Source organism: Microcebus murinus, chromosome 1 (genome assembly GCF_040939455.1).
Source record: "Microcebus murinus isolate Inina chromosome 1, M.murinus_Inina_mat1.0, whole genome shotgun sequence".
Lineage (NCBI taxonomy): Eukaryota > Metazoa > Chordata > Mammalia > Primates > Cheirogaleidae > Microcebus > Microcebus murinus.
In genome coordinates this window covers 2,228,470-2,255,282 of record NC_134104.1, presented here as the reverse complement: position 1 = coordinate 2,255,282, position 26,813 = coordinate 2,228,470, and the positions used below count along the sequence as shown (strand labels likewise).

The following is a 26,813-nucleotide window of genomic DNA, read 5'->3' as shown; positions in this document are numbered from 1 at the left end:
AATAAATGTTAGCTATTATTGCTATTATTACTATTGAGACAGAGTCTCCCTTTGTTGCCCAAGCTGAACTCGAACCCCTGGGCTCAAGTGATCCTTCAGCCTCCCAGGTAGCTGGGACTATGGGTGCTGGCCACTGCACCCCGCTTAAGGGTTAGCTATTGTTAATCCTCAATTAGTTATTACTAATTTCAGTGTACTTCCTCTTTAAGATCTGGAACTCGGTGGCAATGTCCTGCACAGACTCCCCAGCACCAGGGACACATGGGCACCCCAAATCGCCACGTCTGCAGGTCCAGAACCAAGGAAGGTCTCAGCCTCCTCCCCCCTCGCCGAGGTGGCTCAGGGAAGCGGCAGGAAGTGGGTCAGCAGTGGCCGGGCTGGGCCTCCACCGGTGGGGTTTGTCCTTGGGGGCAGGCAGAACCGGCGGGGGGGTGGGATGAGACATGTGGCCCAGTCCTGGGACACCTGTGACTGCAGGGCCTGGCACGTGGCCAGGGCTGGGTGCCTCTGCAGGCCACGCCAACGGAAGGGACACTCGAGGTCCCCAGAGCGCGTCCGGCGCGGTGGTGGAGGGGCGGCCTGGTCCGGGGAGGCGGCGTGGGCCCGGTACGGGCTCCGGGTCCACAGGTGGCCGGAGGAACGCGGTGGCCCTGAGGCCCCAGGGTGGGCGCGGGGCATGGAGGGCGCAGCGGGGGCAGGGCACACTCACTTCCGCGCCACGCCCACTCTCGGGCTCCGCGTGCGGAGCGAGTTCCAGTCCCGCTGCGCCCCAGGCTCCTCCGGAGGGCAGGGGCGTGGCGCCGGCCCCCGCGTCTCCCGCAGGGTGCAGGGCCCGGGCGGGCCACGTGTGTTGAATGAATGAATGAGTGAATGAATGAATGCGCGGCGCTGCAGCGTCCCCGCTGGGTTAGGTGAAAGTACAGACCCGGCGTTCCGGGGTGGCCGCTCCCGCCCACGTGCCGGAGCGCGGAGCGGCGCGGGTCACCGAGGCCCAGCCGGCCGGGGCGCTTTCGCTTCCTCCCGGTCCCCCTCCCGGGGCGGGGCTTGCGCGGCTGTCCCCGCCCCCGGCCCGCCCCCGCGCCGCGCGGGACTCGGTGCGAGCCGCCGGCGGAGGTCAGGGGGAGGCGGCCTGGCGTCCGAGCCGAGCGCCTGCGCCGAGCGGCAGCCGCGCCGAGCCGAGCCGAGCCCGAGCGCGCGGCGGAGCCCGTGACCCGCGCCCGGCCCCGCGCCGCCGCGCCAGGCCCGGCATGGAGGAGGAGTGCCGGGTGCTCTCCATCCAGAGCCACGTCGTCCGCGGCTACGTGGGCAACCGGGCGGCCACGTTCCCGCTGCAGGTACGCGCCGCCGCGACCCGCCGCCCGGACTTACGTAACGCGCCCGGGCGTCCCCGCGCCCGCCGTGCGGGCCCGCGGCGTGGTGGCCGCAGCCGGCCTGCTGGTGACCTTGCCCGGGCCACCCGAGACGAGCCTCCGCTCGGGGTGCGCGGGGCGCCGAGGACGCAGGCGCTGGGCTGAGCCACCCCGGTTTGCAGGGGCGGAAGCGGGGCTGAGCACCCGGTGGGCCCCTGCGGGTGGGATTGGTCCCAGGGTCGGCGTGGGGGTGGTGCTCAGGGACGATGAACTCCCGAGCACGAGCTGTGGCGCAGCCGCTGGCTCCTGCGGGTCCCTGCCCCTTCCTGCCAGCCGGGCCAGCTATGGACGGGGCTCCGAGGAGGCGAGAAAATGCGGCAGGCTTGGGGGGCACGGAGGAGTCGCCCCCGGGATGCCCCGCTGGAGCGCAGACAGCCTGGAGCGAGGGCAGGCGTGTAGACGCAGGTGTTTGCGTGTTCACTTGCTGGGGCAATAGGGGTCCGTACCTCCCCCCGTGGGTCAGGAGGCCTGAGTAAGGTCACCGACCGTGAGGCCATCGTGCCCACTCCAGGGAGCGGTCAAAGGGAAGGGTGTGCTGCACCCCCTGGCAGAGAAGCCCCCACCCCTTGCAGGTGTGCACTCCGAAGAGAACCCCAGAGACAGCTCAGGACTGTGCTCGCTGTGATTGATGGAACTGCCCTTTGAAAGCCTTATCTTGCCTTGCCAGCAGGTCCTCCTGCTGTCTCACCTGTCCTTAGGAAGGGGGTCACAGCTTCCTGGTTGTAGCTGGGTGGCCCTTGGCTGGTTGGGAGGAGGCCTGGGTGCAGTGGGTGTCATGCTGGCCAGAGGTAGAACCAGGGTGTTGGGCACTTCCTTGCCCTGTGGGCAGCGGGAGGGCTGGGCGGGCCTTGCCAGGAGGAGGGACCCTCTTGCCCCCCTTTGGCCTGGTCCCTGAGCAGGTACAGCAGGGGCAGACCCTGCACGGGGCAGTCAGGCTGCACCTGTCCCTTAGCCCAGGCTCAGCTGCTGCCCCTAGCTGGGGTGTGGGGAGGAGAGGTCACCCCAGGCAGGCAGACTGTGTGGTCATCGTCACCGAGGTGGGGTTATGCTCGGGAAGAAAGGTGCAGGGTTCCTGAAGCAGGAGTGGCAGGGAGGCTGGGACAGGCCTGGCTCTGAGAGCAGCTTCAGCTCGCTGCTCGGATTGCAGAAATGTGCGGGTCTCTGCTCCCCGTCTACCTGCTCCTACTCCTCCTTTCTCCCTTCCTTGGGCAAACTGTTCCCTTCCTCAGCCCTCCCTGGGTCCAGCAATGTCCCTGGTTCCTGAACTTCCAGCTACTCAAAAACAGGGTCCTCCTGGCGACCTGTCTGGGGCAGGGCCTCCTGTGGGCGGAGCTGCTGTTCTCCCCTGGGGTCTCCCTGGCGCCCAGCTGCGCAGGGCCCCCAGGCCATCGTTCTGCTCCCACACCCCACATCTGAGCACCACGGACCGGGAGAAGCATTGAGTTGGTCACCGGCGGGGCCAGCTTGGACCTGCCTCAGGGAGCACAGGAGGGGCCAGGATGGACAGAGCTCGAAAGTAGCCTTAGGCTGGGGCCTCTGCTAGTCTCGCCTCTGGCTGCAATTCCAAGGGAAACATTCCTTCAAGTCCCAAGCTGCTGGGAGGGTGGGACTTAACTTTGATCGACGTTGTGCAGCTTGGGATTGCAAAGGCTCGTTCACGGGGCTGCATATGAGGAAAGAACGCTTAGAAGTGGGGGGAATGGAAGGTCCGGCGGGGGCCTCAGAGGTTTCCCCAATGCTGCTTGGAAAGAGCCCCGAGATTGCCTGCCCTCGGGGGCGTGGCATGTGGGGTGCTGGAGAGCCGCATGTGGGGACTGACCTGGGTGTGCACGCTTCCTGCCTTGGAGTGGACGTCCTGGTCTTGGAGCTTGGCCCAGGGGCCTGGCCCTGGTCTGATCCCGCCCCTCCCCCCAGCCTCACCTGCAAACCAGCCACAGTCTCTGTTGACAGAGGGTGCCAGGTTTCTCACGGCCGTCGTGCCGGGCTCAGCTGGAGCCTGCTGTCCCCACTGGGCAGCCTGCACGTCTGGACTCCAGAGACGTCCACCCCCCCCCCTTTCTGCAAGACCCTCTGAGCACACCACTCTCAGTCTCCCTCTGCGGCCCCCCCTGCCCTGGGCGGGGCTGAGAAAAACATTGTACTGAAGAGAAGGGAGTGGAACCTGGACTCTGTGTTTGGATTTTGTCTGAGGGCCCGAGTCCAAGGTACATTTCAGTGGCGGAAGGGGACGTGTTAGCATGACCAGTGTGGGCAGGAGAAGCAGTGTCCGGCAGTGCGGGTCGGGGTGTGCAGAGAGCAAGGAGAACCAGGCGCGGGGTCTACAGGGGCGAGGGGGCAAGGTCAGGCCTGTGCCAGGCACAGACAGGCCTCTCGTGATGTGTCTGGGGCTTCGGCTTGGGTTCCAGGTGGGAGAAGAAGAAAAGGAACGGATGGAGTGGAGATGGGCGAGCCTGCGTCCTGCGGGCCCGTTGGGGCAGCCTCCCAGCCCCGCTGCTGCCCGCTGTGTTGAAAGCACGAACGTGCCCCTCTGGGTGAGGTGTCAGTTTGCCAGGCCTGCCATACAAAGTCCCACGAACCGGGTGGCTTGTAACAACAGAAGTCTGCCCCTCGTAGTCTAGAGGCCGGAAGTCTGAGGTCAAGGTGTGGACGGGGTCCTGCTCCTGGACTGCCCAGAGCTGCCTCTTCCAGCCCCCAGTGGCCCCAGCTGTTCCTTGACTTGTGGCCGCGTCACTCCAGTCTCTGCCTTCACGTGGCCTTCTCCTCCGTGTCTTCTCTCCTTCTTAGGAGCACACTTGTCATGGGATTCAGGGCCCACCCGGATAATCTAGGGTGGTGTCATCTTAGCATCTTTCACTTAATCACACCTGCAACGACCCTTTTCCAAACACTGTCCTGTTCGAGGGTCCCAGGTGAGCAATACCAGTCCATCCACTGTGGGTTACACGGAGCCTTCAGAGGAACTTGGTAGTGGCCTAAATTTAGGGCTTAACTAACAGCCCAGCCGGAAGTTGATGACATCAGCCTGTCCTTGTTGGAAGTGGGGTGCACAGCCGAGTCTCCGTGCTGCACGGCCGAGGAGCCTGTGCCCCCCTCCACGCTGGGCAGCCGAGAGCATCTCCTGAGAGTGGCAGTGGGTGCTGTCCACGGCCGCCACAGTCCTGCGTGGCAGGTGAACCAGTCCTGGCAACGGCTCGTCCACGTGGGCAGCTGGCAGCTTCACCCTGGCAGCGTCGATACTCCTTCCCTTAGCCTCTGGAGCGGCCACCCCAGACCAGACCCCTGCGGGCCCTGAGCGGGAGTGTGACGGCACAGGTGTGGTGGGGGGGGGCACACCTGCAGGTTGCAGCAGGAGGACGTGACGTGCATCGGGCATTAAGTGGCTGGGTTCCAGGGGCTCTGAGACTCTGACCTGGGGCCGTGGCTGAAAACCCACTTAAATACCGTGTTGCCATGACTGGGAAACAAGACCACAGCCCCCCCCTAGAAGGTGCTGTAAGGACGGCTCGGTTGGTGGCCCCCGGCAGTGAGCCTCCTTCTTTGACTGTCCTTGCCCTTGGTGCAGGGGCGGACCCCAGGCATCCAAGAGGGACGGTGGACATTCTGTTTTTCTGCACAGGAGCCTCAGAGCCAGGCCTTTTTGCTGGGGCTCGAGCACCCTGCAGGGAGAGACAGGGGCTGGGCCCCTGGCCTGGGGACCTGGGTGGGTTTTGACACCTGCTCTGACTCCCACCTGCCAAGTGATGTTGGCAAAGGTATCCAGGGCAGAGGTTGAGGGTCCTGCCGGATCACCGGGCCGAGCTGCTCCTGACAGGAGCAGAAGCCACAGAGTTATGGGGACCTCGTGGGCGAGTCACCCCTGGCTCTCCTAGACTCACGATGGGGTCCCGGGTGGCTTGCTTGGGCTAAGGACCTGCTTTCCAACCTCTGACCATCCCCTCAGCTGCAAGGTGGTCTTCAGAGATGCGGTGTTGGTAGTGGGAGTCTTTCGGGTAAGTGGTTAAAACACTCGGCCTTTTGGAAAATCTTTACGTTTTCCTTAGAATTGCTTAGATAGAAAGGGGCTTGGCCTTCTCCAGAGCTGGATTTAGGAGATACTAGAAGAACGTCACCCTGCCCTTTAAAGGACGTAGTCTTTGCCTTAACGTTTTCCAAGGTGACCTGCATCTGCAAGCTCTACTGGAAAGCCAGTGCTGAGAAGCGCACGTCCCTCCTGCCCAGGGCGGCCCTCGTTCGCCTCGCCCGGACGTGGTGCCCGGGTCGGGAAGTTTCCGAGGGTCTTGGGGACCCCCTGGTGCTCCCGAGCCGCACTGGTATCCTTGCTTCCCTGCCATCCAGTTGGAATTCTCCCTCTGTCTCTCTGGCCTCGGCCAGCCCCGGGTCTGAGCCAGAAGGTGGTATCCCAACCCTAGAAACGTAGGCGTTGTTTGGTATTTCTCCAAGAAGGAGCAGAACTGGTCAGTTTCTCACTTTTCTAACTCTCTGTTAGTTTGGGACTGAGTCTCTGTTATTCCTCTCTGGCCGTCACTGAGAAAAGCAAAAACTTACTCGTCCCATTTTTTCCATCGATCTCCTTCCCTCCCACCTCTGGCCTTGGACCACGTCTGTGCATGTGTATGTGGGTGTGCGTGTGTGTGCGTGTGTGTGTGTATGTAGGATGTGTGTACATGTGTGGATGGGCTTGTGTGTACATGCATGTGTCCTGGCATGCATGTGAGCATGGCTGAGCAGGTATGCACACGTGTGTGCCGCGTGTTGCTCGGCGTTGCTCTGCTGTCTGCAGGGTGCTATGTGGGCTGACCCCGGCCTGTCTGTCATGTAAGTGACGGCCCGGTCCCCCTAACAGGCTCGCTGTAACCAGCGCTGTCTGCACAGGGAGGGCGTGTCTGCAGAGCGGGCACCTCCGGTGACACGGGGTGGGGGCAGGAGGGACGCCGATGGGCTCGGGGCTGTCGGCTGTGACGTGTCCTGGTGCACACCCACACGGTGCTTTTCAGATAGTGTCACGACCAACTCTACTCCCAGGACCAGTGACACTGAGGCACAGGAATAGATGGGATTTCTCAAGGAGAAAGGAAGGAAGGTGGCGTCCTCAGACGGACCAAGTATCAAATGGCACGAGTGGCCCAGGAGGGCTGGCCTCCCTCCCTGCCCACCGGCACAGCCGTCCTGGTCGGTCTATAGTCCGGGCTCCACGCGGGGCCTCTGTTCTGCCACCAAGAGGAGCCCCCACCGCCACCCCTGCGTTCCGGCAGCTGGTGGCCGGCCCTTCTCTGCCTCCCACCCGTCTCCCAACCTGTGACCGCCTCCAAGCACCTGAGCTGTACTGTCCGTGGGTGGCTAAGCCGAGAAAGCCGCCGCGTGGACAGAGAGGTCTGGCCCACCCACCCCGAGGGGGGGCCGGTTGCTGTGCGTGGGAGCATCGTGCGAGGGGCGGGAGTTCCGGCTGACGGCACGCAAAGACAAGCGCGCAGGGGAGGTGCTGCCCGCGTGTCGCCCCATGGCAGAGACCCAGGAGCGGGGGTCAGGCGGCATTCACACCGTGGGGGCGGGTGGACAGAGCTTGTGCCAAAGAGCCACACTGGGTCAGCAGTGCCACCTTCGCAGCCTCTGCGCTCGGCCCTGGCTGTCTGGCTGTGCGAGCGCTTCTGAGCCAGCGCCAAGCTCTGCCTTCCCTTGGGGTTTGGTGTCCCTGCACCCGCAGACCCCGGCCGGGCGGTGCGTGGGTCCTGCGCGGGGCCCACCTGGCACCCGGAGCCCAGAAATGGGGGGCTGGGTGTCCCTGTGCTATGAGCAGGGCAGGGGCTGGGGCGATGGGCCCCACACACAGGTGCACACACAGGTGAGGGTGGTCGTGGGCACTGGGGTGAGCAGGGAGGTGGGGAGGCTGCTGTGGGGGACCCCGGAGGTTGGAGGGCGCGGGAGGTGGTTGAGCTGAGCTGTGGGGCTGCCTGGTGGCAGATGGGGAAAGAGTCGGGCAGGACGATAGCAGTCACGGGATGCTCCTTCTTCCCCTTTCCTAACTGTAATTTTCTGTGAAAATGGCTAAAGGTCTTGCTGAGTGAGCCACAGTGAGGGTTCCTCTGGGCAGGTGACACCTGGAATGCACCCTCTGTCCCCTGGAATGCCAAGCAGCAGGCACCCTCTGTCCCCTGGAATGCCCGGGTCTGGCTGGGGCGGAGAACTGCACTGGAATGTTCCAGAGCTCCCCCCTTCCTGCTGTTCTGAGTCACTCTGCCTCCGCAGAGGCGGCAGCAGCGAGCGGAGTCTTGCTGTGTCTGCCTCGTGCCGTGAGCCGTGGGCTGGTGACGCAGCAACTCAGGCAGGCGTGTGGCCTCTCGGGGCGCAAGCCACCCACGGGAGGCAGCCACCCCCGGCACGCAGCACCGCTGCCCGCGAGGAGGGCTGGACTGAGGGGAGTCTGGGAGGACGAGCCTGCCTTGTGGGTGGCGGGGAGAGGGGAGTGTGGAGAAGGAGAGCAGTTCTGTGTCCTTGTTTACGCTGTCACTGCAGCGAATGCTCACAGCGCCCTCCCCAGGTGCACTGGTGGTGGCCTGCCAGTGGGGGCGGGGAAGAAGCTGGAGCCACCTCTCAGCCAAGCCCCAGCCCAGGCTCTGCCTGGGATTGTTCGGACCACGGGTCTGCGTGTCTCTTCCTCCAGCAGGTCGGGGAGTCCCCGATGTGCGTTGACAGGCAAAGCCCCTCTTTGGCTTTGGCCGTGACCTGCAGGGCGCTTCTCAGCCCGGCGTTAGTTCCCCTTACGCAGTGACAGCGGCGAGTGGTGGCTTGCTGGGTGGTGAGCAGCAGCTCTGCCCACCAGGCTCTCCGGCCGAGACGCCGGTCTGTTCCGTGCCGGGAGTGGGTTCCCCAGTGAGGCCAGGGGCCTGGGCCAGGGCCGGCGTCCATCAGAGGCACGTGGGAAGACGGGGAGCCCCAACCCTAAGAATCCCACCCACGGCCTGGAGCGCCGCAGCAAGGCCAAGAGGGCAAGGCTTCCAGCGGGGTCCTGGAGGCTAAGAGAAGGGCAGAGTTGAGCGAGGGAGGCTGACAAGGCGGAGGTTCCGAGCTTTGGGGGTTCGGAGCGTGGCCGGTGGCCCTGCAGCCCCAGCGAGGAATCCACGGGAGGGTGGGATGAGGCTGGGTGGGGGCGTCGGGCCGTGGTCGCAGACATGCAGCGGGGGCCGCTGCACATCACCCCCGGACAGCAGCAGCCCCCCGAAAGCCTGGATTTGGAGGGTTTGTCTGGAGGTCGGGTGGGGAGTGCACGTCCAGGGGCAGGGCAGAGCGGTGGCACCGGGCCAGTGCAGATGTCACAGGAGTGTAGCGTGCTGGGGTCACGCTGGCCTGCCTGTGCTGATGGCCGCCATGGGGCACCGGGAGAGGCCGGGTGACAGCGTGCTGCGGGGGGTAGGGGCAATGCACAGCATGCACCACCAGTGTCCAGGGGGCCGAGTGTGAGCCAGCAGGGCAGGTGGGCCCCGTCATGCGTGTCCACCAGACGGATCCCGGGACGCCTGGCCCGAGAGCTCGGACGGCTGCAGCAGGCTAACGGGGACGTCGGGAGGTGGAGTGTTTGTTGTGTTTGCTTTGCTGTCGTCTGTGTCAGTTCCGCTACTCGGGTTTGGACTCTGGCCGAGTGTGACACTGACCTCACGCCTGCCTGCCCTGTCGTGGGGCCGGCCACCCTCTGGACAACAGTGTCACCGTCACCTTGGGGGAGAGAGCAGTCACAGGTTCCGCCCACACTCCAGGGGGTGTGCAGGGTGACTGAGGGCCACCGAAGGTCACTCTCAGAAGTCTCCCTGCCACGGGACCCCCACCGTCAATTTTGGGAGGGAGGTTTGCCATAAAACAAGGTGTTTCGGCTGGGCGTGGTGCCTCACACCTGTAATCCTCCTAGCACTCTGGGAGGCCGAGGTGGGAGGATCGATCAAAAGTTTGAAACCAGCCTGAGCAAGAGCCAGACCCTGTCTCTACTAAAAATAGAAATAAATTATCTGGATGACTAAAAATATATAGAAATAGTTAGCCGGGCATGGTGGCGCATGCCTGTAGTCCCAGCTACTCGGGAGGCTGAGGCAGGAGGATCGCTTGAGCCCAGGAGTCTGAGGTTGCTGTGAGCAAGGCTCATGCCACAGCACTCTAGCCCGGGCAACAGAGTGAGACTCCGTCTCAAAAAAATAAAATAAAGTGTTTCTCTCCCCCAAGATGGCACATCCAGCAGCTCCCCGTAAAGTGGGCCAAGGTGGTCCTGATGGTCAGCAGGGCTCCGGGGCACCCTGCTCTGTTCCCATTTGAGGTGGCTCATCCACAGGGTGTCCAGGCCAGGCACCTGGTCTGCCCTGCAACCTGGGCGGGAGGTGAGCGCTGGGGAGGATCCAGCTGCTCGCCATGTTGGGGTCTATCAGACGGGGTCCAGCCTTGAAACGTGAACCAGAGCAGTCACGTGGACACAGCTTAGTAAGAGACAGTTGTTAAGCCAGGTATCGGGAGAAAGGAGAAGACAGAAGGGAACATGTGTAATCCCGGCACTTTGGGAGGCTGATGCAGGAGGATCACTGAGGCCGGGAGTTCAAGACCAGCCTGAGCAACGTATGGAGACCCTGGCTCTACAAAGAAAATTTAAAAATCAGCCAGGCGTGGTGGTGCCCACCCGTAGTCCCAGCTACCCAGGAGGCTGAGGCGGGAGGATCGCTTGAGCCCAGGAGTTGGAGGTTGCAGCCAGCTGTGATCGAGCCACTGCACTCCAGCCTGGGTGACAGAGCGAGAGCTCGTCTCTTAGAAAAAGAGAAGTGGAAGATACCAGGAAGGAGGCGCCTGCCTTAGGCAGCTGACCGTGGATGAAAGGGAAGAAAGAGGTTGGGTCATTAGAACTTAGAGCGGGGCGGGGGGGTGGTCCCAGCTGACCTGTGCTCAGGGGTCTTTGGGGGCTGTGAAGAGGACTCCTGCGAGTGGTGGAAAGCCACAGAGCAGATTCAGCTGCCACTGTGGGAAGGAGCTGTCACTGCCCAGAGAAGAAGAGCCCAGGAAAGAGGAACGCTGCCAGGGCAGAGCCTGGCCGGAGCCGGCTCCTTCCCTACCCTTCCAGTTTCTCCCCTCCCTCCTGGCCCTGCAGGGGTGCGGTTTCCAGAGTCCTGGCCCCGAGTGACAGGGCCGAACACAAGGGGGGTGAGCTTGGCTGGAGGATGAGTTTGACACCAGGAAACTCTGTTCTCTGGAGTCCACGGGCTCCGGTCTGGGCTCTCCTCCCGCCAGTGTGCCAGGGTCGTCTTGTCTTCCGAGTGGCACTTCCATTCGGTAGGTGCACTCTGGAAAGTCGATTGACAAGCTGCTTTTTTGATAGCGGTGTTTGAAATGGAGAAGCCAGCCCAGGGGCTTAGCACTCTCTCTCTCTCTCATTTAAAAGCAGAAAATAGCAACTTCGTTCCCAGATACCTTTGCCAGCCCCTAGGGATTAATTATCTACACACCCAGAAGCAGTGGGGCAGAATATTTTGGCAGGATTTTCAGGATTTGTGTCATTGCTGCCTAAAATCTTGTTTTTTCTGAGTTGATTAGAATTTTAAGGGATTTGGAAGACTGCAAACTGTCTGTGAATAGGAGGCCGAGGAATCAGGAATTTGCAAAGTGCCGATTTTAACTCTTTTGGTTTAGGGAGGCTGCTAATTTTTGTTTTGTTATTTTAGTGATAACACTGGGCTTAAAAGTATTCACCAAGAGAGGCCCTGGTGAATGCAGATGATAAGCACAGAGCTCAGTGAATGGCCACAGCGTGACCACCACCCAGAAGCCCTGCCCCACCCCCTCCTCCAGGGGCAGCTGCTCCCCTGACTGCTCCCACCAGAGACCCCCGCCCCCCCCACCTGTGTCTGAATGCTAAGGTGGGGCTCGGAGGGTGGGCGGTGGTTCAGGTGGAGAAGAAAAATGTTTGGGAGGTTGTCTGCACACAGGAGATGCTGAGGACACCCGAGCCACTGCCTGGAGGTCTGGAGGGCGGCCACACGGCCACTACTCCCCTTGGGTCCCGTCCCCCTCCCTCTCTGGCCCTCATATGCACAGCCTCGAGCAGGTGCAGAGGGAGGCGGGGGCCAGCTCCCTCGGGGCGGGGGCCGGAACGCACGTTTGCACGGCGAACATGGCCACGCAGCCCTTGTGCAGCGTCCGGACAGGCACGCCGGTGGAATTTTCAGAATGAACCGGCAAGCGCTTCTCCGTTGAGTTCCGGCAGGCTGGGCAGCGGCCACCGGGTCTCCATCCTGAGGTCTGGTTGGTGCCCATCTCTAGCACGAGTCGAGTCTGGCCCGGGAGAGCCTCCTGCTCCCCACACTGTGCCTCCCGCAGCCTGAGCCTGGGGGACCCCACACCAGCCCTGCCTCGGTCGCGCCCCTCTTCTGGGCACCTGCTTGCTGTGGGTTAACGGGACCCCGGACCTGGCTGTCCCACACCTGCTCCTCCTGTGTCTTGCAGGTGCTGGGCTTCGAGATCGACGCCGTGAACTCCGTCCAGTTCTCCAACCACACAGGTAAGGCACTGGTCCTGGCGGCCGCACAGAGCTGAGTGGGGTCCGGGAAGTGGCCCTGGGGCGGCACCCCCGCGTGGAAGGGAAACGGAGCCCCAAGGTGATGCTCTTTGCGCAGCACGTCGGAGCGCGGGGCCCGGGTCTGCCTGGCCGCACAGTGCAGCGCCGGCTGCTTTGGAGCCGTGTTACCCAGGCAGGCTCAGTTCCCTTCTCTGAGAAGGGACGCCGGTCCTGGCACCCACCTAAGGTCTCAAGAGCTCGCTGGGTAGATCACACAAAATGCTCGGACATGGCTGTGTTGCTGCCGTCGTCTGCCGCGTGTCTCGCCTGTTCACCCCGGCCCGCCAGGGTGATGCCTGGGCGCGGGAGGAGGCTGCCCCGAGTGATCCTTCAGCTGGTGGACGTGTAGGTGGTTCCCCATCTCTCTGCCGACATCGGTGCTGCAGGGGGGAGCTTGCATGGGTCTGTCTGGGCGCTCGGGACTCCGAGGATCCCGCAGGCTCACGGTCGAGGGTGAGGGTCGCTGTCCTCCGGAGGCCCTGAGTGTCAGGAGCAGGGCCCAGGTCCCCACTGCCCCATGCCTGGGGACCCGAGGAGGTGCCTGGCATCTGCTCCACCCCACACTGTCCCGGTGGCGGGAGAACAAAGCCATTCGGTTCTTTGAAACACTCCACTTATCACCCCTCCTGAATTCGCCGCGGAGCCCAGCTGGAACCCCAGGGCACAGAACGTCCCGGAAGCAGCCAGCAGGGCGCCAGCAGCATTTGCAGGTGGGGCCTCGGCCCTCCCGCTCAGGAAGGACGTCTGTGATTCTCCTGGATGCCATCTTCCTTGGGGAGGGCGTTCGTCACAAATCGAGAGGAAAGAATTAGGTGCCCGGCTCAGATGGCATGGCCCAGGGTCACCGAGAGCCCTCCTCTCCTGTCCTCGCTCGCTGTGCGTGGGGGGTGCCATGGGATTTGGAGAAGTCCCAGCAAGCTTAGCCCCCCTGGACCCTCCCTGAGACCACGTGTTGGTCTTGGCTGTTGATCCCTCCCAATTTATTTTTCAGTAAAATGAGCCAAACAGGCTTGGACGGCGAATGGGGGATTAACTTTATTTCTGGGCATTGCGTGGTGCTGTGATCAGCTGCCCTCCCCGTCCAGGATGGGGGGAGGGGCCCTCAGAGCTCCCCGAAAGCTTCTCAGAGGGTGGTAGACTGGCGTCCTGCGGGGTCAGAGACAGAAAGGCCTGCCCCAGAAGGGGCAGGTGCAGACCAGGCCCCCAAGAGCTTGGGAGCCCCTAAAGTACAGAGCAGGGTTACAGGGGTGGGGGCTCCCCTTCCAGTGGGGCCCACCTTTGTGGCTCCTGGGAGAGCCCCCAGCATGCAGAAGAGCTGCCCCTCTAGCCTCGCCCCCATGCCGTGCAGGCCGGCCTCGTTGGGGACCTCCGGGCAGCCCCATCTGTGGCTGGGGCTTCTGCACCTGGCCCACAGGTGCCGGGTCAGGGTCTGCGCAGGCTCATCAGGGGGCTTCCGGGGTGGCCCCGCCCCAGGCCGCCTCTGGGGCCCCTTTCACCTGGTTCTCCCGGAGCCTGCCTGCACTGTGCTGCCGGGAAGTGAGGCTGGTGGGTCTGAAACCCGCCCCTGCCTCCTAGGAGCCATGGGAGCTGTAGCTGGGACGAGACTCGAGGCCCCCAGTCTGCCCCCGCCCTCCCCAGCCCAGGCTGGAGCAGGCCTGCCGCCCACGGAGCAGGACAGGAACGCTCTGTTCCGCGTCCTGGGCTGCAGACCAGGAAGTGCTGGATGTTTTCACAGAGGAGCTGGAGGCGCCTTGTTCTTTACGGTGCTGGCCCTGGGGGCCTTCAGCGCGGCCAGCCCCTGGGCAGGAAGGACACGCTGCCCACGCTGCCCACGCCGTGCGCCCCCACTGCCCAGCGCCGTGGCCCAGGGCCGCGCTGCGTGGGCCGTCTGATAAGGCCCCGTCCTGTGCTCCTTTCACCACGCGGCCCTACTGCGCGTGCCCGGGACACAGCTCACACCGCGCATGACTGATATTCGAGTTCGCCCACAAACTCGCGTGCCCTGGTCAGCAGGTGGCCCTGGGGACATCTGGGTGGCTGCCACTTCCCGGCACTGTGAACCGTGCTGCTGCGCACATCTGTCTGCACGTTTCTGTGCACGTGTTGCCGTTTCTGTGCACGATACACCCAGGAGTTGGGGGGTCTCCCAGGTTGCGCCTGGTCCCCCAGCAAGCAGCTGGGATGGCACGCCTCGGTGGTGTCCTCGGAGGCTCCGTGCCCTGGGCCATTCCTGGGGCTGGACACGCAGGCGCCTTCCGCCTGGACGTGCCGGGATTCCAGACTCCCAGAGACGGAGCGGGTATGCGGCCTTGAGTCTGTAGTGCGGGCGGCCTCCCTGCCTCCGGCCGGCGACCTATGTCTGCACTTCCCCACCTCCAGCCCCCACGGGTCGCACCACACCCGCCTCAGTTTCCAAACCTGGGGCTGCTTCCCCCACAGGGCAGCCGGGCAGGAGAGCCACGAGCTTCGGTGGCGCCTGCACAGGGTTTCCGGAGCTTCCACCCCCAGCTCCCAGGCCTGCGGGCAGCGGGAAGGGCCTGCACGTGGCTCCTGGAATGTGGGGGGGGCACGGCACGGGGGGCGGGTGGCAGGGGACCACTGCTAGGCTCCATGGTCCTCGCAGCGGAGGAGTGGCCAGTGTGCACACAGGGAGCCTCAGGGCCCGAGAGCGCTGGGGACAGGTGCCGGTGAGGGACACACACAGGGAGTCCTGGCCAGGACCCCCTGGTGGGCTGGGGTGGGAGGGGGATACCGGCCCCCCTACCCCCTGGGCTGCCAGAGGAACTGCTCGCTTGGCCTCTGTTCTCTGTAAGTCGGGTGAGTTGGACAGAGGACCCGTCAGGACCCAGGTCCCGGGGCGGCTGCAGGCCGGGCTGGGATCCGAGTGCCTGTGCTGGACCCATTCCGGCGGGAACCGGCCTCGGAAGCTGGGCACTGCTGGCGGCAGCGATGAGGCCCCCAGCAGTGGGGAAGCGGGTGTCCTTTCTCCTTTCGGGGGCTTTGAGGCCCCCCACGGACCTGCCACAGCACCACGTCTGGGTGATCTCATTCAAGCCTGGCGCCAGCCCCTGAGCAAGGGCTGTCCCCCAGGTGTCCTGGGCAGTGCGGGCGGGCGCCAGGCTGAGCCAGGCACACGCCGAGCGGTCTGCTCTGCCCGCAGGCTACGCGCACTGGAAGGGCCAGGTGCTGAACTCGGGCGAGCTCCACGAGCTGTACGAGGGCCTGAAGCTGAACCACGTGAACAAGTATGACTACGTGCTCACAGGTGAGGTCCGGGGCCCGGACTCAGGGGCCTGTGGTGGGCTCAGGCCCAGAGCACCCCCATCCCAGGCTCGCCCCGTGCCCTGCCTCCTTCAGGAGGGATTCTGCGTGTCTTAGGGCCGTTCCATGCCCGCTGGGCCAATGACGACTGTCCTAGCCAAATCAGCCCCACTCCCGTGCCACCCTGGGGCTCCAGTACCTGGGAGAGGGCCCAGGTGGGCTGCTGGGAATGCTGCCTTGGGGCAGGAGGGGTCGCAGGTGAAATACTTAGGCAGGTGACACATCGACACCTGGTGCATTGGTTCCCTTTGTCAGCTTCCTGGTTTAAAAAAAAATAACAATTTGAATTTTTATAAATGGCTATAAATGACATATAATAATTACTGAAAATGGAAAATAGGCTGGGCACGGTGTCTCACGCCTGTAATCCCAGCACTCCGAGAGGCTGAGGCAATAGGATAGTTTGATCTCAGGAGTTCCATACCAGCCCAAAGAAGAGCGAGACCCCATCTCTACCAAAAAGAAAGGGGAAAAAAAAAAAACCCAGCTGGCCACGGTGGTATATGCCTGTAGTCCCAACCACCTGGGAGGCTGAGGCAGGAGGATCGCTTAGAGCCCAGGAGTTGGAGGTTGCAGTGAGCTACATTGATGGCTACGGCACTCTACCCAGGGCAACAGAGTAAGACTCTGTCTCAACAAAAACAAGGAAAAAAAGAAAAGAAAAGAAAATGGAAAATAGGCCAGGCGCGGTGGCTCACACCTGTAATCCCAGCACTTTGGGAGGCCTAGGTGGGAGAATTGCTTGAGGCCAGGAGTACAAGACCAACCTGGGCAACAGCAAGACCTCTCTACCCAAAAAAAGAAAAGAAAGAAAGAAAAACGAAAATGGAAATTATAGAAAAAGGAAACAATTACCGTGTTTCCCCGAAAATAAGACCTACCCATAAAATAAGCCCTAGTAGGATTTCTAAGCATTTGTGCAATAGAAGCCCTACCCGGAAAATAAAGACCTATCGATGGGCGTGGCTACGCAGTGTATCTGCACAACCCATGCATTTCGTCGCAGGGCAGTAAAGAAGATGAGCGGCCCTTCTCATCTGCCCCGTGAGAGCTCTTGTGCTCGACAGGAGAGATCGGGGCCAATGGTTCTAAGGGAAATAGAGTCACAAGAAATTCAGGATGGGATTCAGGGTTTGGAGAGTGATGATGATGTTCCAGAAGAAGATAACTATATTTGAATAAATGTAGATTGTTGTACCGTACTCAAAAAAAAAAAAAAAAAACACATCCCTGAAAATAAGCCCTAGGGTGTCTTCTTGAGGAAAAATAAACATAAGACCCTGTTGTATTTTCGGGGAACCACAGTATGAATACACCTGTAACCCATCGGTCCATTCCTTTAAAACTCAGTGTTCTTTGGGACACTGAGATGATCTTCCCCCTGTGACTACAGACCTGGGGAGACCCTCGCCTGGACCCACCTGCTGGGTCCCAGGCCCCCACACCCACTCTCCGTGCCCGAGCGGCTTGCTGCTGTCTGTTCCTCCCATTGCTGCCGTGGGTCAGTGCGTACCCCGTTTCCCAGGGTGACCTGGTCTCCCCCCCCCCCCGCAGGTTACACAAGGGACAAGTCATTCCTGGGCATGGTGGTAGACATCGTGCAGGAGCTGAAGCAGCAGAACTCCAGGCTCGTGTATGGTAGGTGTGGGCCCCAGGCCAGGCCAGGCGGCCCTGGCCTGTCACCTTCTTGAGCGGGGCTGGCCTGGGAGCCCCGGGAAGGGACAGTGCAGCCCCTTTCTAATCAACGCCCTGTCCTTCGTGTCCTGCCCTCGGGGGCGCTTAGAAACACTTCCAAGGTGAACCTGGTATCTCATGCAGGTGTGGGCGGGAGGCAGGGTCAGGAATGTGCTCAGGAGCCCTGTGGCTGTGACGGCCTGGGGGTGCTCGGGCACCGTGGGGTCCCAGCCTCGGGGTGTCTGCATAGGACGGCCTTGAGAAGAGGCAACACCAGCCACTTTGCAGACGAGTTCCCTTCCTGGGTGTGGTCTCCTGGGGTGCACGGTGCCCGCACGCACTGGCAGGGCGACTCAGCACGCTGTCTGCCCGCTGGGGACTGTTCAGAAGGGAATGTGCTTGTCGGGCAGACGGCGTGAGGCCTGGATTGGATGTGCGCAAGGCAGGAGGAGGGAAGGGGCTGCCGGTCTCGCTTGGGTGATGAGAGGGGCACTGTCTGTGTCACTCATGAAAAAGCTGCAAGGGGCCGGGCGAGGTGGCTCACACCTATAATCCTAGCACTCTGGGAGGCCGAGGCTGGTGGATTGCTCAAGGTCAGGAGTTTGAAACCAGCCTAAGCAAGAACGAGACCCTGTCTCTACTAAAAATAGAAATAAATTAATTGGCCAACTATAAAAGCATACAGAAAAAATGAGCCAGGCATGGTGGCACATGCCTGTAGTCCCAGTTACTCGGGAGGCTGAGGCAGGAGGATTGCTTGAGCCCAGGAGTTGGAGGTTGCTGTGAGCTAGGCTGACCCCACAGCACTCTAGCCTGGGCAACAAAGTGAGACTCTGTCTCAAAAAAAAAAAAGAAAAAGCTGCAAGGGATCATAAATGAAGTTGAAATTAACTAGAGCATGGAGTCATCTTGGACAAAGAAATTCAAAGCGCCAGGTTACAGGAGAAATAAAAACGGAAGGCCACGCTTTTCCCCAAGCTTTTGGTTGTACTTTAATGTGTACAGGAAGTTCAAAATGTTAAGATGCTGTATCATACCAGCTAGGATGGCTATATCCCCCAAAATGGGAAGTAACAAGCATTGACAACAGGGTGGAGAGACTGGAACCCGTGTGCATTGTTGGTGGGAGTGTCAAACCGTGCAGCTGCCATGGAAACAGGCTGGTGTCTCCCCAACAAGTTAAACACAGCAGTTGCCATGTGACCCACAGTAGCCTAGAGGGCACCAGGGGCTGGAGGGGGGATGGGGAGTTAGTATTGAATCGGGGCAGAGTTTCAGTTTGGGCGATAGAAAGGTTTGGGAGATGGGTGGGGTGATGGCTGCACAGCAGTGTGAGTGTACGTTAGGCCCCTGAACTGTGCAGCTGAAAATGGTTAAAATGGCCAAGCTTATGTTATGTATCTTGTTGCCATGTTAAAGAATTAAATCACAACTCCTGTAATCCTGGGCCAAGGCTGGAGGATCACTTGAGATCAGGAACTTGAGACCAGCCTGAGCAAGAGCGAGACCCTTTAGGCTCTACTAAAAACAGAAAAAAATTAGCCAAGCAACTACAAGTAGAAACAAAAAATTAGCCAGGTGTGGTGGTGCGCACCTGTAGTCCCAGCTACTCGGGAGGCAGGAGGGTCGCTGGAGCCCAGGAGTTGGAGGCTGCCGTGAGCTGGGATGACACCACGGCACTCTGGCCAGAGCGACAGAGTGAGACCCTGTCTCAAAAAAAAAAAAAAATTAAAAAAGAAAGAAACACTGACAGTCTGTCACTCATCAGCTTCGGCTTTGCTGATAAGATGCCTTGTGTCCCCGCAGTGTGTGACCCGGTCATGGGCGACAAGTGGAATGGCGAAGGGTCGATGGTGAGTCACGTCCCCAGTGTGACCTTGGAGCTTGGCTCTTCCTTTAACACAGTGACTGACACAAAACAATCAGAAACTTTTCCTTGGGGCCACCGTGTTTTATTACGAAAATAGAATAAAAACCCCCAAGTGTAACATCAAGGTAAACAGAAACAAAAAAATGAAATCTATTGATTTCTATTCATTGAATGCACATTTTTAGAATTAAATTGTCAATATTAATTGTGACGGTAAGAACACCGGCAAGTAAGATTTTACGTATGTCTCACGGGGCCCCAGGCTCACAGCGAGAGCGAGTTCCATGCAAGCCCCGTGGCAGGGCCGTGTGAGTTGGGCGGAGAGGCCCCTCTGTAAGGGTGGGCCTCGGCAAGACGCCCCTCCGGGCACAGGCTCGGCCTTGTCGGGAGGGAGACACGAGGTTCGGGGAACCTCTCGTAAAGGGCCAGGTAGTTAGCAAATATTTCAGGCTGTGCGGCCGTTGTTCCCAGCGTAGCTACTAAGCTGTAGCGCTGAAGCAGCCACGGACTCAGCCTAAACATGAGTTAGTGCAGGGGTCCTCAAACGTTTTAAACAGGGGGCCAGTTCACCGTCCCTCAGACCGTTGGAGAGTGCACACTGTGGGCCCGGGACCAGTCGGCTGCTAAGCAGGACAGGCAGTGGCAGCAAAAATACCTGGCGGGCCGGATAAATGTGCTAGGCGGCCTGCATGTGGCCCAAGTGCCCGTCTGTTAGGCCCAGACGGGCAGCAAACCTGCGTCTGAAGTTTCTCCACCAGGTTAAGAGGAGTGTGTCGGGCCTGCCTAGCTAAAATCGGGGTTTTCCAGTTTCTCCCTCCTTCCTTCCTTCGTGGTCCAGTCCCTGGTCCTTCAGACTGTGAGCCTGGGACCTCCTCCTCCTCCTCCTCCTCCCAGCCCCTTGAACCTCCCTGCAGGACCCGTCGGGGCCCTCTGGGCTCCCGGCTCCGGCTGGCCTGGAGTGCTCACCGCCCAGCTCCACGCCGAGCGTCCGGGCCCCGGGCAGGGTTTGGGCGCGTGCCCTCTGGCGCCCTTCCCGAGCATGCGCCGGCCCCATTCCCTGATTCCCTGTCTCCCCCGTCCCCAGTACGTCCCGGAGGACCTGCTTCCAGTGTACAGAGAGAAGGTCGTGCCGGTTGCGGACATCATAACCCCCAACCAGTTCGAGGCAGAGTGAGTGATTTCGAATGGCTGAACCGCCAGACCCCCAACGGGCAGAGCTGCAGGGAACGTGCTGGAAACGTCTCCACGTCTGCCCTGGGGGCTGCCTGTTCAGGCCACCAGGGTGGAGCCCTGGCCTGGTACTGGGGTGGGGTGGGGTGGGGGTGGCCCTGAGGAGGGGAAGCCCCTGCCCACCCGAGTCCTGGGGCCCAGGCCTCGCTTTTAGTGGTGGCAGCAGCAGGTGATGGGGACAACTGTGTTGCCATCGGTGGTTTTCCGGAACAGCAGGCCCTCTGGGAGAGGCGGGGGAGGGACACCTGGGGAGCCGAGGGCACACGCGGCTGGGAAGGCCTCGGGACGCAGAGCCGCCACCCAGACCTGTCCACGGGGTCAGGAGGGTGTGCTGGGCCCGCCCGCCCGTGTCACATTCCGGAAGGCCTTTGGGCGTGTGAGCCACCCACCGACTGGGGACTCGGACCCCAGGGAGAGCCCCGGCGCCCTAGCGCGCGAGCTTAGCACGCTTGGGACGGGCCCCGCTGCCTCCGCCCCCGTCCCAGGCAGGGGCCTGGGACTCCGGGACCTGGGCCCGGCCAAACACGGGGTGACGTCTCGCCTCGAGGGCCAGGAGTGCCGGTGGGCACCACGCTGGGGCACGGTAACCGGGGCGTGTGCCACCACTCCTCACCGCTGTCACGGGTAGACGCTAACCACGGTCTGGAACCCCCAGACCTGTCACGTGTGACAGCTCACGCTCACACTCAGAGCTCCCGCCCACCTGCACGTCACATTGGCCCTGCCCGCGATGGTCCTGGACGGTTCCCTGTGGGGGGTGGCCAGGGTGGCCGTGGCTTTGGGGTGTCACACGCAGAGGGATCACCGCGTCCCGCCTGTCTCTCAGGTTGCTGAGCGGCCGGAAGATCCACAGCCAGGAAGAGGCGCTGGCGGTAAGGACCGCGCAGGCCCGGGCGGGGCGGGCGGGCTCTCTTCCGCCGGGAGCCAGGCGGCTGGATGGCCATGGACACCGCGCGCGTGTGTGTGTGTGTGTGTGTGTGTCATGTGGTGTGAGTCCGTGTATGAGGGAGGGGTGTGGGTGTATGCTTGTAGTACATGTGAGGGGGGTGTGTGTATGTAGAGTGTTTATGAGGGGTATGTGTGTTTGTGTGGCGTGTGTGTGTATGTTATGTGTATGTGTGAGGGGTGTGAGGCGTGTGTGGGGGTGTTTGTGTGAGGGGTGTGTGGTTTGTGTGTGCGTGAGGTATGCGGGGGTGTGAGGTGTATGTGTGGGTGTGTATATGTGTGTGTAGGGGGTGTTTGTGTGAGGGGTGTGTGTGGGGGGTGTGTGGTGTGTGTGCATGAGGTATGTGAGGTGTGAGGCGTATGTGTGTAGGGGGGTATTTGTGTGAGGGGTGTGTGTGTGTGAGGTATGTGGGCTGTGTGGCATGTGTGTGCATGAGCTATGGGAGGTGTGAGGCGTATATATGTGTATGTGTGTGGGGGGTGTTTGTGTGAGGTGTATGGCATGTGTGTGCATGAGGTATGTGGAATGTGAGGTATATGTGTATGTGTATGTAGGGGATGTTGTGTGAGGGGTGTGTGGTGTGTGGGGGGTGAGGCATAGGGGTGTGTGTATAGGGTGTGTGGCGTGTGTGTGTGTGAGGTGTGTGGGGTGTGAGGCGTATCTGTGTGTGTGTGTGAGGTATGTGGGGTGTGAGGTGTATGTGTGTGTGTGAGGTATGTGGGGTGTGAGGCATATCTGTGTGTGTGTGTGTGAGGTATGTGGGGTGTGAGGCGTATGTGTGTGTGTGTGTGAGGTATGTGGGGTGTGAGGTGTATGTGTGTGTGAGGTATGTGGGGTGTGAGGCGTATGTGTGTGTGTGTGTGTGTGAGGTATGTGGGGTGTGAGGCGTATCTGTGTGTGTGTGTGTGTGAGGTATGTGGGGTGTGAGGCGTATCTGTGTGTGTGTGTGTGAGGTATGTGGGGTGTGAGGCGTATCTGTGTGTGTGTGTGTGTGAGGTATGTGGGGTGTGAGGCGTATCTGTGTGTGTGTGTGTGAGGTATGTGGGGTGTGAGGCGTATCTGTGTGTGTGTGTGTGTGTGTGTGAGGTATGTGGGGTGTGAGGCGTATCTGTGTGTGTGTGTGTGTGTGAGGTATGTGGGGTGTGAGGCGTATCTGTGTGTGTGTGTGTGTGAGGTATGTGGGGTGTGAGGCGTATCTGTGTGTGTGTGTGTGTGTGAGGTATGTGGGGTGTGAGGCGTATCTGTGTGTGTGTGTGTGTGTGTGAGGTATGTGGGGTGTGAGGCGTATCTGTGTGTGTGTGTGTGTGTGTGAGGTATGTGGGGTGGGAGGCGTATCTGTGTGTGTGTGTGTGTGTGAGGTATGTGGGGTGTGAGGCGTATCTGTGTGTGTGTGTGTGAGGTATGTGGGGTGGGAGGCGAATCTGTGTGTGTGTGTGTGAGTGTGAGGTATGTGGGGTGCGAGGCGTGTCTGTGTGTCTGTGTGTGTGTGAGGTATGTGGGGTGCGAGGCGTATCTGTGTGTGAGGGTGTCTGTGGGAAGGGTGGCGCTGACGCTCCCGTGCCCGCAGGTGATGGACGTGCTGCACGCCATGGGCCCCGACACGGTGGTCATCACCAGCTCCGACCTGCCGTCCCCCCGGGGCAGCGACTACCTGATCGCGCTGGGCAGCCAGCGGACACGTAAGTGCCTCCCCCCGCCCGTGCCGTGGCGTCCCTGGTCCTGCCCACTCAGGGTCCTTGGGGGCTTCCAGAACGTCTCGGGTCCTGCAGAACGAAAGCTACATCTCCTTCAGCAAGTCCTGCTAGCCACGAGGAAGGCCACACACAGGCAGGATCGGGAGGGGCTTCTGAAACCTGGGGGTCCTGGGGTGCTGGCAGGGCTCCCCCTGGCTCCACAGCCCAGCCAGCAGCCCCAGGGTGGCGCCCCCACTCTCGGCTCTCAGGGGTCAGGTGAGACGCCCTGGACCGCCTGGTAACGCTGAGCGGACGGGCTGCAACCGGCTTCCCCGTCCCCGTGCACAGGCCTCCATAGAGCCGGTCCCCGGCCCTGACCTCACTGGGTTCACGGCTGCGGGGCCCCGCTGATCGTTGGAGGGTTCATCCACCACCTGGGTTCTTTGTCTCTGGACAGAAGGCGACTGACCCCAGGTTTACCCCCCCGGGCCACTGAGAGCAGTCCTGTGTGCAGCCTCCGTGCCTCGCACTCTGCCTGTGGGCACAGAGCGCCTCGCGCACACCTGCACACGCACGCACACGTACCCACCCACACACCATACACCTGCACTCCTCAGCATGTCTAGGCGGTTCCTGGAGCTTCACGCCCTTGCTGCTGTCTTGGGGAGCTGCGTGGTGTCCCCCGGCCATCCTGACCACGCGGCCCCCTGAGGTTCCAGCCTGTCACTGTGTCCCTCGGAAGGGGGTGGGGTCACCACACACACTCGGAGCTGTGGGCGCTGGACCAGGCCCCGAGCTCTGCCCGTGTGGCCTCCCTGCCACGGTGCCGAGAAGAGCAGGGACGGGAGGGCACTGCTGCCGGCAGCAAGTCCCGGGTCCCAGTAGCCTTGCCGTCCTGTCCCCGCAGGGAGGCCTGACGGCTCCGTGGGGACCGAGCGCATCCGGATGGACATTCACAAGGTGGACGCCGTCTTCGTGGGCACCGGGGACCTCTTTGCCGCCATGCTCCTGGCGTGGACACACAAGCACCCCAACAATCTAAAGGTCAGTGACGCGCTCGCTCCCCCCGAGGCCGCTCCTGTGCCCCGGGGAGCTGGTCACAATGGTGGGGGGACGGGAGGGACCAGGCTGAGCAGGAAGGGCTGGCCCCAGCGCCGGCAGGGAGGGCGTCGACCGGGCCGTGGGCTCCAGAGTCAGACCCCGTCACCGTGGCTCCCTCCCTCCCGCCCGCACGTGGGGAGTGGGATAGTCAGGGCGCCGCCTGCAGGGGCTCTCGTGGGAGGACGGGTGCAGGACACACCGAGTCCCAGCCTGGCTCAGGTGTGGCCGCCTGGCATTGGCGAGAGGCTTAGGGGGCGCAGCAGTGCTGGGGGAGCCCCAGAACCTGCTCCTGGTAACCCCAGACTGCACAAATGCGTGGCTGTGAGTGTGCCAAGCTGTGGCATCCCTGGTGACCTGAGCCGCTCCTGGAAGAGCAGCCCGTACGGCGTGTTTCCCGACACGCGACCGCTACAGGGACTTGAGGGTCTGAGAGCCAGGACGCTGGCTTCAGGGCCGGGAGGCCCAGGGGCAGACTGGCGTGCAGATCATCTTCCCGTGGGTCGCCCCGCGTCTGTCCCCCTGCTCCCTGCGCTTGCACGGAGACCCGGCGCCTTGCCCGGCACTGCTGGGCAGAGCGGATCCGTTGCTAGGCTGGTTTGGTAAATGGGGTGTCAGGGGCCTTTCTCCCGCCCTAGGTGGTTGAGCCCGAGGCTCGGCGGGGACTGGGAGTCTCATTGCAGCCACGTCACTTGGTTCACTGGCCACCTTCTGCCCTGTGTGCAGACAAGTTGGGTTGTCAGATTGCTCTTGTCCGAGCCCCCACCAGCTGGCCAGCGGGTGTGTCCTCTTTCACCGCAGTCCCCAGCCCTGGGGCTCACTCAGCCACGCTGCCCTTGTGTCCCATGTGCGGCATGGTGGGCTCAGGCACAGCGGGGGAGGGGGAGGCTGCCGTCCCTTTGGAGCATGGGCGGGGCAGGCGTGCAGGAGAGGCAGGAGGAGGAGGAAGGGACACCTGCTCCACCTGGGCCACAGGTGAAGCGGGGAAGGGAGAGTCGGGGCGTCAGGATCTGGAATTGCCCCCCACCTCCCGCTGTCTTTGACAGGCTCCTCCAGGGCCTGCATTCCCCTGGGGGGCAGGCACGCCCTCCCCAGCAAGTCAGTCGGGCTGAGTCTCTGGCCCCTGGTTCCCCTCCCGAGGGACAGGCCCGAGGCCGACCCCGAACTCCTCACGGGATTGTGTGGCCCCTCCCGGTCCCACCCCCGCCCGTGTCCTCTCGGGTGCAGGGGGGCCGGCCTGCCCTGTTTAATTGGCAGCAGCGGGAGCCTCATTTGGTGCAGGGTGGCGGGAACCTGCCAGCTGGTGCCCAGCGCAGGCCGAGAAGCGGCTCCAAGGCCAGACATTTGCGCAGTCTAGGGTTATGAAGCTGGGAGCAGGTTCCGGGGTCCCCCAGCACTGCTGCACGCCTTAAGCTTTTGACTTTGAGACACTGTGAGTGATGCTTTGGCTGAGTTTGGGGCAGCGGCTCTTTCCTGTCAGTTGTTTTTTTTTTTTCCAAGACAGAGTCTCGCTTTGTTGCCCAGGCTAGAGTGAGTGCCGTGGCGTCAGCCTAGCTCACAGCAACCTCAACCTCCTGGGCTCTAACAATCCTCCTTCCTCAGCCTCCTGAGTAGCTGGGACTACAGGCATGCGCCACCATGCCCGGCTAATTTTTTCTATATATATTAGTTGGCCAATTAATTTGTTTCTATTTATAGTAGAAACAGGGTCTTGCTCTTGCTTTTGCTCAGGCTGGTTTTGAACTCCTGACCTTGAGCGATCCTCCAGCCTTGGCCTCCCATAGTGCTAGGATTGCAGGTGTGAGCCACCTCGCCCGGTCCCATTGTCGGTTCTTTGTAACTAATTAATTCCAGGGGCTCTTGTCAGGCACCTGCTACCTCCAGGCAATGGAGGGCGAGAGGCAGCCACTCGCGGGAGCTGGTGGTTAGAACAGTGGGCACTGCCCAGCTCTCCCGGGGGTGCCTGGCGGGTGGAGCAGCCGCCAGCCACGCAGGGTTTGGAGCACGGGAGCTGGTGGAGGCTCACCGGCGGCTCAGAGGGTGGGGCGGCCGGTCTTTATGTCTCCTGGAAATCCCCTCCGGGCAGCGATGAGCACCTGGGAGCCCAGGTGGGCCACAGCGCGTCTCCTCCCTGCAGGTGGCCTGTGAGAAGACGGTGTCAGCCATGCACCACGTCCTGCAGAGGACCATCCAGTGCGCGAGAGGTACGCCAGCCGGGCAGCCCACGTGGCCCGTGTGCCCCCGAAGTGGGCGGGAGAGAGGGGACGTCACTTGCTCGCTGCGAGGCTGTGACGGGTGGCTCCTGCATGAAGGGGTCGCTGCAACCCAGCTGGCCTTGGCCCCTGGGATCCGGTGGTGGCGCGGAGCTTCTGGAACGGGGACTGGGGACGTGCCCCGGGCCGAGGAGGGCTCGCCCAGGTGGTGGGGACAGAAACTCAGGGGCCCCCGTCCTTGGTTTGTCCTGCAGTCCAAGCTGGGGAAGGACTGAGGCCCAACCCGGCCCAGCTGGAGCTGAGGATGGTCCAGAGCAAAAAGGACATCGAGGACCCGGAAATCGTCGTCCAGGCCACGGTGCTGTGAACCTGGCGTGCCCGCCCGCGACGCACAGCGTGTTGGTGTCTCCGTTCTTGTCCCTGTGAAAAATGTAGCGTCTGCCTTAGAGTCATGACCGAGACTTGACATTTTTTCATTCCTGAGTGTCCAGCATCAGCCGGTCTCCCCCGTGAAACCCACCGGTCGCGCTTTGTAAAGAGAAGCAAAGCGATCCCTCCCCTCCCCCAAGCCGCCCGGGCCTGGGAGACCCGTCCCCGATTGCCGTCTGGGGACGTCCTGCGTGGTGGGCAGGGGGCACGCGAGGCCCCCACCCCGGGGGAACCTCTCGGGGGCCACCGCTGCCGGGCAGAAGCCTCTTGCCGAGGCTCAGGTGGCTTGTGTGTTTGCGTCTGTGAGCGGTGGGGTTTCGGCCATTGGCATCTGGGAGAATACGCCAAATATCGTCATTGCCATTCTGATCTTA

The 26,813-nt window shown here is 61.9% G+C and overlaps 1 protein-coding gene across 1 annotated transcript; it reads left to right on the top strand.

Moving 5' to 3' along the window:
* Window positions 1-1,076: 1,076 nt before the first annotated feature.
* PDXK (pyridoxal kinase) lies at window positions 1,077-26,813 on the top strand. The gene is made up of 11 exons (XM_012779081.3): window positions 1,077-1,334; window positions 11,874-11,928; window positions 15,146-15,250; window positions 16,861-16,944; window positions 18,787-18,833; window positions 19,935-20,020; window positions 20,907-20,952; window positions 22,594-22,705; window positions 23,607-23,743; window positions 25,935-26,001; window positions 26,265-26,813. The coding sequence occupies exons 1-11, from the start codon at window positions 1,248-1,250 to the stop codon at window positions 26,375-26,377; spliced, it is 939 nt and encodes a 312-aa protein (XP_012634535.1). The 5' UTR covers window positions 1,077-1,247; the 3' UTR covers window positions 26,378-26,813.

Bases quoted from the DNA above. Each gene is read 5' to 3' on its own strand.
- PDXK (XM_012779081.3), top strand. From the start codon at position 1,248: ATGGAGGAGGAGTGCCGGGTGCTCTCCATCCAGAGCCACGTCGTCCGC. The intron at 16,945-18,786 runs GTAGGTGTGGGC...GTGTCCCCGCAG, and splicing joins GAACTCCAGGCTCGTGTATG to TGTGTGACCCGGTCATGGGC. The intron at 26,002-26,264 runs GTACGCCAGCCG...TTTGTCCTGCAG, and splicing joins GACCATCCAGTGCGCGAGAG to TCCAAGCTGGGGAAGGACTG.